The sequence below is a fragment of the Oncorhynchus masou genome, chromosome 32, assembly GCF_036934945.1.
Source record: "Oncorhynchus masou masou isolate Uvic2021 chromosome 32, UVic_Omas_1.1, whole genome shotgun sequence".
Classification (NCBI taxonomy): Eukaryota; Metazoa; Chordata; class Actinopteri; order Salmoniformes; family Salmonidae; genus Oncorhynchus; species Oncorhynchus masou.
In genome coordinates, this window is record NC_088243.1 from 80599327 (window position 1) to 80608741 (window position 9415).

The following is a 9415-nucleotide window of genomic DNA, read 5'->3' on the forward strand; positions in this document are numbered from 1 at the left end:
ATTTCAGCTTCTATTTTCATTGTTTGTATTCATTATTTTCTGTGATGCACATTGCGTTGCATTCCACATCTGAAATGTGCTGTATAAATAAAGCTTGATTTTAACATTGTGATGTCTCTGACACACTGTTTGTGAAATATGGATGGAGAAGATAATGTCATCTACTGTACCTATCCACCTGGAGGTGTTAAATATAAGCTGCACAACTGATTCATTCAACCGCAATGTGTATTTCACATTTAACCCAACCGCTCTGAATCAGAGAGGTGGGGCATTGCCTTAATCTACATACACGGCTCCCAGAGAGCAGTTGTTGTGGGGATTAACTGCCTTCTTAATAAATCTTCTTCGGGATCGGTGTCCCTCCACGGGACGGTTGAGCTAATGTAGGCTAACGCCATTAGCATGAGGTTGTAAGTAACAAGAACATTTCCCAGGACATAGACATGTCTGATATTGGCAGAAAGCTTATATTCTTGTTAATCTAACTGCACTGTCCAATTTACAGAAGCTATTACAGTGAAATAATACCATGCTATTGTTTGAGGAGAGTGCACAATTTTGAACATGAAAAGTTATTTTAATAAACAAATTAAGCACTTTTGGGCAGTCTTGATGCAAAATGTTGAACAGAAATGCAATGGTTCATTGGATAAGTCTAAAACTTTGATCAAACACTGCTGCCCCTCAGTGGCCAAAATCTAAATTGCACCTGGGCTGGAATAAAACATGATGGCCTTTCTCTTGCATTTCAAAGACGATGGTACAGAAAAATACAAAAGAATGGTTGGTTTTTTCTTTGTATTGTCTTTTACCAGATCTATTGTGTTATATCCTACTACTCTCCTTTAACATTTCCACAAACCTCAAAGTGTTTCCTTTCAAATGGTACCAAGATTATGCATATCCTAGCTTCAGGGCCTACACTACAGGCATGTCATTTTAGGAGAACATTTTTAAAAAGGGGCTACTCCTTAAGGGCAGAACAGCAGATTTTGGAATGGTCCATCTCTCCCAGGGATTTTGGGGTGCTATTGGTCATTTAGAAAATACAAATGAGAATAACATGTGGAATGGTCCATCTCTCCCAGGGCCATAGGGGAGTTATTGGTCATAAAAAAACAATATTCCACAGACACGTGCCATTTAAAATGGAGACCACAGACGCTGCTGACTTGGAGAACCTTCACACTAATCTCCAGTCGACATTAATGCCTGATTTACAAAAAAGTATAACAAGTTGAGGAGTTACAGACAGGTATCTCAAGCCTCTGGGGATTTGCCTGATGTCTTACCAGACAGATTATATGAAAGTAGAGAAATTGTCTTTAGCCCTTTTCTTCAGGACACATTGACCTCATAGTATGCAGTCAACCAACCAATCAATAAATCAACCAACCAACCAATCAAGCTTTATCATGATCCTATCTCAAAACCATCTAATCCAAAACATCACAAAATCTGGACACATTTTTGCTCACATATGAGAAGAAAGACTCGTGAGATTTGCAGGTGTCGTTCATAAAAAATGCCTTGCGTTTGACCCCAAAGTACCTGTGCTAATACACCCTCAGATATACATTGTACCTACCTCAGATCCAGTCATTGCAGTTAGGGGGTGCTGGTGTAGACTTACACTGTGAAGTACGAGCATTGCAGTATAGACTGGGATAGTATTTCTATAAACTAGGGCACCAGCGAGGATTTCACTGGAACAACTTGTTACAGCTGTTGATAAGTCATTGCTAATAATCTGCTGCCAATTTTTAAAATGTCCTTACATTAAGATATAAGGGAGAATCATAGCTATATTCAACACAATTCACAATTTTTAACCCTTTATCATAGTTGGGGTCTTGACAGATTTGTCAAAAATCATGTGACATAAAACATACATTTTCTGTCGTTATATCATGTATTAGGTATTAATAACTTAAATTAGACATTTCATTTCTGTACAGCACTTTGAGATATCAGCTGATGTAAGAAGGGCTTTATAAATACATTTGAATTGAATTTGATTTGACATTGAACTTGACCCAGTAAAAAGCCTGGTTAATGTGATTCTTCATGATATTTGTTGGATGCGCATTTGGTTTCCAGCTGATAAGTTACGCAGTGATATATTCAGACATCATCATCTGATCCAGTTAGGAATTTCCTGAAAAACAGTCGAGGAACAACTATTATGAAAGCACATGCAATGTAACAACAGCCCAAGTGCTGGAGAGAAAATAAGGTGTTCATGAGAAATATCCAGAATATTCTGGTGTCTGGTTCATTACGCTGGCGAAGACAGTTGTGCCAGGATCCACACGGGCTCTAATATCCCTAGCAGCCACTTGTTTGTTTCCCACAGTTTCAATAGGAGCGTGTTGCACTACTCTGTTGTGGTAAAACCACGCGGGGTTATTATGGGAAGACAACATCTAATCTTGGCTTCAACTTGGCTTTCCATTCAAATCCATCCATTAAAAAAGGAACCTGGTTTTTGGTCACTTTGTCATTATAAAAACCTCGATGGTGACATTAATACTAATTCATGGTTTAATTATGTGCCTGCGTCAGCTGCATGGGCTACAGAAACATCCCCATGCATGCACCCAATCTCTTAAATCAGGCGATATCCACATTATTCTCACACATTTTAGAATGTAATAGGCTGGGTTTCTGGACTGCACTTTGAGATATCAGCTGATGTAAATACATTTAATTTGATTAATAATAATTTGAAAATCAATGCCTTGGCAAGGCATAAAAAATGCAATATTCATTCATCTTTCATGACACTTTTTGCATGCCTTTGGGGGGGGGGGGTCTATACCCTATACAATTATATACATTATACAATTGTATAACATTGAGGTCCTTGACAATTACAATGAAGTGCTTGACAAAGTTCCTGAAAGTCCTTGAATTTGACTTGCCAATGTCTGCATGACATCTGCTTAAAATATATATAGTTCTATGTTGATGTATAGGCGGAGTTATGGGTCAATGTCCATATTCACTTTTATGTGGAGCTGCTTGAAAATCATTTTGATTTTACTTTCAAACCATTTTAAATGTTTACCCCATGTCACGTATTGGCCCTATTATGTCCAGAGCCCCAGCAGGAGATTAGTTGACTGTCCAGAGGTTGGTTTAGACACACATACACATACACACATACACACATACACACATACACACTGAGAGTGGAGGGAGAGACTCGATGGTTTTGGAATACTCTACTGTCCACGCATCAATCAACACGTCTGATTGGGTCTACTCGAAAGGTGAGGCTGTCCCCAGTTAGGGATAAAATGACTCCTGAATCACCCCTGAGAGAGGATGTGTAGTGTCATCTTAACCCCAGAGGAAGTTTGGTTGCAGAATGATTAGAATTTAGAATTCACAGTGACATTGTCTGTTTAGAATTCACAGTGACATTGTCTGTTTAGAATTGGCTAGCTAGTTAGCGGGGTGCGCGCTAAAATCGTTTCAATCGGTGACATCACTCACTCTGAGACATAGTTGTTTCCCTTAGCTCTGCAAGTCCCGCTGCTTTTGTGGAGTGATGGGCAACGATGCTTCGTGAGAGGCAATTGTCGATGTGTGCAGAAGGTCGCTGGTTCGAGCCCAGGTAGGGGCGAGGAGAGGGACGAAAGCAAAACTGTTACACAGACACTTTTCCGGTTGCTGGTTTCCCAGTTTTCCATGCTCTCACACGGACCAGAGGAAGCAGAATGTGTCATACACAACTGGAGGTACCACAGCATGAGACGCATACATTAATGTCTTCCATATACTGACAGAGGATGGAGCTTAGGAATTAAACTCAGAGTCAGAAATGGCACACTATATAGGGCTCTGGTCAAAAGTCATGCACTATATAGGGAATAGGGTGCTATTTTGGATGCACCCTGAGTCTTCAGTATAGATAATCAAAACCTTGACTGCTATTTAAGTATTTGACACAATGGCCGGTCTGGGGAAGAGACGCAGAGGAGAGGGCAGAGTTTTAATGAGAGTTTAAATTGGAAGCAGGGTTTGATTAGGTGGCCAAGGTGATTACTTCTCTCTCTCTCTCTCTCTCTCTCTCTCTCTCTCAAGGCTGCTGTGATGTGATTGTTTAGTCAGAAAAGCTTTATAATATTTTACCCGATGCCAGCTGACTGTACAATAGAGCCAATCAATGTCAGACTCACTGCCTGGCACACCTGAACACACACCTAAACGCACACCTGAACGCACACCTGAACGCACACCTGAACGCACACCAGAACGCACACCCGAACGCACACCCGAACGCACACCTGAACGCTTCCAATCAATCCCTCATGTCACAACCATCATTATCTTTCACCCATCTATTAAGTAAATGTGTTTGTTTTGTTGAAGCATTATCATCTGTGCCAAAAATCAAAATTTTTTGCGTGTGCTTTCGTAGCATATTATTTAAATCAAGTTTGTTAGCGATAAACAAAAACCTAAAGATACTGTGGCTCTGCAGGACTGGGCACATCTGTTGCACTATGTTTGGAATAGGGTGCCATTTGTGATGGAACCAGTCCAAATACTGTTTCTAAGTTTCCCTTACAGGTAGGTGAACTTTCTGGTGCTGGGTGTTTCCGTCTGTGAGGATGTGATATAATGGTACGTCCTCCTCTCCAGCAGGCTACCCCTTAGCTCCTCTGTAGAGGGACGATAAACAATGCGACACTAGCCTCTGTCACCCTGTGAAGGGAAGATAAACAGTGTGACATCAGGGGACGTTGGCGTAGCTAATGACTCTCCCTGTCAATCACAACAGGACAAAACTCCAGGATTCTGGAACTTAGTGAACTTAGAGAAAACTCTGAGGTGCTCCACAAACATTCTCACTCCTCTGTTGGCTTGAAAGTCAAACAAAATGTCAACTGGCTGAAAATCCTAGTCCAGATTCCATGATGTAGCTGGTCTATTTGATCCTTATTTGTTTAGCTTTTACAAGCGCTTTGAGATTCTTTCTGTAAAGAAAAGCCCTGTAGAAGTAGAATAAATGATTATTAATATTATTGTAGATGTCATATCCATCATCGTTTACCCTGCCTGACCCTTCAGAATAGATTTTATCATCAGTGTCTCACTCCAATGGTGATGTGCCCTACATGCATCCTCTATACACGCACTATGACCTTCTGGTGTCATTTCAGCAGACATCCAATCACACTAGTCATCTAAATGACAAGAAGACAGGGTTGAATGAATAGAGATGGGATGGAAATGGAGAGGCAGTGGGTCACAGTAACACCCCCCCCCCCCCCCACACACACACACACACACACACACACACACACACACACACACACACACACACACACACACACACACACACACACACACTCACACACACACAGAAGAAGAAATCAATCGGGAGAGTGATGAAATATAATGCGCGTACAAACACTCACGAAATCTGTAATGATTTTCTCCATTACATAGCGTGATTTAGGGCCTTGGACATACACTGGGGCACACTCTTGACAGCGTAGATGAACGGCTTCCGTTTTGGCACGGATTCCGTTTTGAAAAAAAGCCTCTCTGAGGTAATCAGGCAGGTGTAGGCATGTGTAACATACTCTTTGGGAATGGAAGAAGGGCTTCTTAAGAGACTTCATATAACTCAACCTTTCTTCATAGAAAAGAGGTATGAACTTATCACACTATATTCCATACTACCCCTTTAGAGTGCACTACTTTTGACGAGGGCCCATTATCATGCACTACTTTTGACGAGGGCTCATTATCATGCATTACTTTTGACCAGGCACATTATCATGCACTACTTTTGACCAGGCCCATTATCATGCACTACTTTTGACCAGGCCCATTATCGTGCACTACTTTTGACCAGGCCCATTATCGTGCACTACTTTTGACCAGGCCCATTATCATGCACTACTTTTGACCAGGCCCATTATCATGCACTACTTTTGACCAGGCCCATTATCATGCACTACTTTTGACCAGGCCCATTATCATGCACTACTTTTGACCAGGCCCATTATCATGCACTACTTTTGACCAGGCCCATTATCATGCACTACTTTTGACCAGGCCCATTATCGTGCACTACTTTTGACCAGGCCCATTATCGTGCACTACTTTTGACCAGGCCCATTATCATGCACTACTTTTGACCAGGCCCATTATCATGCACTACTTTTGACCAGGCCCATTATCCTGCACTACTTTTGACCAGGCCCATTATCATGCACTACTTTTGACCAGGCCCATTATCGTGCACTACTTTTGACCAGGCCCATTATCATGCACTACTTTTGACCAGGCCCATTATCATGCACTACTTTTGACCAGGCCCATTATCATGCACTGCTTTTGACCAGGCCCATTATCGCGCACTACTTTTGACCAGGCCCATTATCATGCACTACTTTTGACCAGGCCCATTATCATGCACTACTTTTGACCATGCCCATTATCGTGCACTACATTTGACCAGGACCCATTATCATGCACTACTTTTGACCAGGCCCATTATCATGCACTACTTTTGACCAGACCCATTATCATGCACTACTTTTGACCAGGCCCATTATCGTGCACTACTTTTGACCGGGCCCATTATCATGCACTACTTTTGACCAGGCCCATTATCATGCACTACTTTTGACCAGGCCCATTATCATGCACTACTTTTGACCAGGCCCATTATCGTGCACTACTTTTGACCAGGCCCATTATCATGCACTACTTCGGACCAGGCCCATTATCATGCACTACTTTTGACCAGGCCCATTATCATGCACTACTTTTGACCAGGCCCATTATCATGCACTACTTTTGACCAGGCCCATTATCATGCACTACTTTTGACCAGGCCCATTATCATGCACTACTTTTGACCAGGCCCATTATCATGCACTACTTTTGACCAGACCCATTATCATGCACTACTTTTGACCAGGCCCATTATCATGCACTGCTTTTGACCAGGCCCATTATCGCGCACTACTTTTGACCAGGACCCATTATCATGCACTACTTTTGACCAGGCCCATTATCATGCACTACTTTTGACCAGACCCATTATCATGCACTACTTTTGACCAGGCCCATTATCGTGCGTTACTTTCGACTCTGACGCATTAGCCTCTGGTCAAAAGCAATACACTATATACCATAGTCGAAAGTAGTGCATTATATACCATAGTCAAAAGTAGTGCATTATATACCCTAGTCAAAGGTAGTGCATTATATACACTAGTCAAAAGTAGTGCATGATAATGGGCCCTCGTCAAATGTAGTGCACGATAGGTGCACAATGGGTAGGTAGCAATACATCTGCCATGCTGATCCTCAACACTGGAGCTCCCCAGGGGTGCGTGCTCAGTCCCCTCCTGTACTCCCTGTTCACCCATGACTGCATGGCCAGGCACGACTCCAACACCATCATTAAGTTTGCAGATGACACAACAGTGGTAGGCCTGATCACCGACAGCGACGAGACAGCCTATAGGGAGGAGGTCAGAGACCTGGCCGGGTGGTACAGAATAATAACCTATCCCTCAACGTAACCAAGACTAAGGAGATGATTGTGGACTACAGGAAAAGGAGGACATTCTCATCGACGGGCTGTAGTGGAGCAGGTTGAGAGCTTCAAGTTCCTTGGTGTCCACATCAACAACAAACTAGAATGGTCCAAACATCCCAAGACAGTTGTGAAGAGGGCACGACAAAGCCTATTCCCCCTCAGGAAACTAAAAAGATCTGATATGGGTCCTGACATCCTCAAAAGGTTCTACAGCTGCAACATCGAGAGCATAATGGTTGCATCACTGCCTGGTACAGCAACTGCTCGGCCTCTGACTGCAAGGCACTACAGAGGGTAGTGCGTATGGCCCAGTACATCACTGGGGCCTAGCTACCTGCCAACCAGGACCTCTACACCAGGCGGTGTCAGAAGAAGGCTCTAAAAATGGTCAAAGACCCCAGCCACCCAAGTCATAGACTGTTCTCTCTACTACCGCATGGCAAGCAGTACCGGAGTGCCAAGTCTAGGACAAAAAGGCTTCTCAACAGTTTTTATCTCCAAGCCATAAGACTCCTGAACAGGTAATCAAATGGCTACCAGGACTATTTGCATTGTGTTCCCCCCCAACCCCTCTTTTACGCTGATGCTCCTCTCTGTTTATCATATATGTATAGTCACTTTAACTATACATTCATGTACTGTACATACTACCCCAATTGGGCCAACCAATCAGTGCTCCCGCACATTGGCTAACTGGCATAGTGTAGTGCACTATATAAGGAATAGAGTGCCATTTGGGACTCAGGCTTTGTGTTGCATCTTTGTGTTATATTTTTTTCATTTTTTAACCTTTATTTAACTAGGTAAGTCAGTTAAGAACAAATCTTATTAAATTCTTTATAAATTCTTAATAAATTCTTATCAGTTAAGAATAAATTCAACCCCCCTCCAGGTCTCTGATCACTACTTAGTTTCCTTTCTGTCTCCCTCGCCTCCAAACCTAGCCTCTCAGCCCCTACCCAGATGGCCATCACAATCTTTGCTCTTTCGCTCCCACTACTCTCTCCTCTTCTTTCCTATCATCGCTGCGTTCTGCTAAATCCTCCCTCCTGTCTTCTAACTCTCCTCCCTTTCCTATGACTTGCCCTGTCCCCTTACCTGCCAGCCGGCTCAGTCCTCCTCTCCTGCTCTATGGCTCAGTGACTCATTGTGAGCTTAGAGAACTGGGCTGTGGGTAGCTGAGCCACAACAGAGGAAAACTAAATATCCGGAGGACCTATCATCCTTTCATCCCCTTCTCTCTAAATTCTCTTCCTCTGTATCTGCTGCTAAACCCACTTTATATCCCTCTAAATGTCATGTTTCTGCCTCTAACCCTATGAAACTATTTTCCACCTTCTCCTCCCTACTAAATCCTCTCCCCTCTCCCCTCTCCTCCTCTACCTTCCTCCTCCCTCTCTGCAGGGTACTTTGTCAACCACCTTGAAAAGAAGGTTGATGACATCCACTCCTAATTCACTCAGCCTAATGCCCCTTCCTTCTTTTATTTTGTGCTGTCTCTGACCAACTCTCTCTCTATCTCTCTTAGAATGATATTCTTGATCCTAACCAGTCAGTCTTCAAATGGGTCACTCAACCGAGACTGATCTCGGTGTCATGGAGGCTCTCCACACTGCCAAAGCTGACTCTCTCTCCTCTGTTCTCATTCTCCTAGATCTATCCGCTGCCTTTGAATCCATTAACCATAACACCCTCCTCTCCACCCTCTCAGGGCTGGGTGTTTCAGGCTCTGCACACTCTTGGATTGCATCCTACCAGGTGACGTGGATAGGATATGTGTCTGCACCACGTACTCACACTACTGGTGTCCCCCAAGGCTCTGTTCGAGGCCCTCTC

At 43.1% G+C, this 9415-nt stretch overlaps 1 protein-coding gene across 1 annotated transcript in view; it reads left to right on the forward strand.

The window, feature by feature from the left end:
* The first annotated feature begins 7760 nt into the window (after nt 1–7760).
* Nucleotides 7761–9415, forward strand: part of LOC135527279 (uncharacterized) — a 2899-nt gene continuing 1244 nt past the window's right edge. Inside the window, exons 1-2 of the mRNA XM_064955871.1 lie at nt 7761–7830; nt 9291–9337. Of these exons, the coding sequence (XP_064811943.1) occupies nt 7761–7830; nt 9291–9337 (117 nt within the window). The remainder of the gene's footprint in view (nt 7831–9290; nt 9338–9415) is intronic.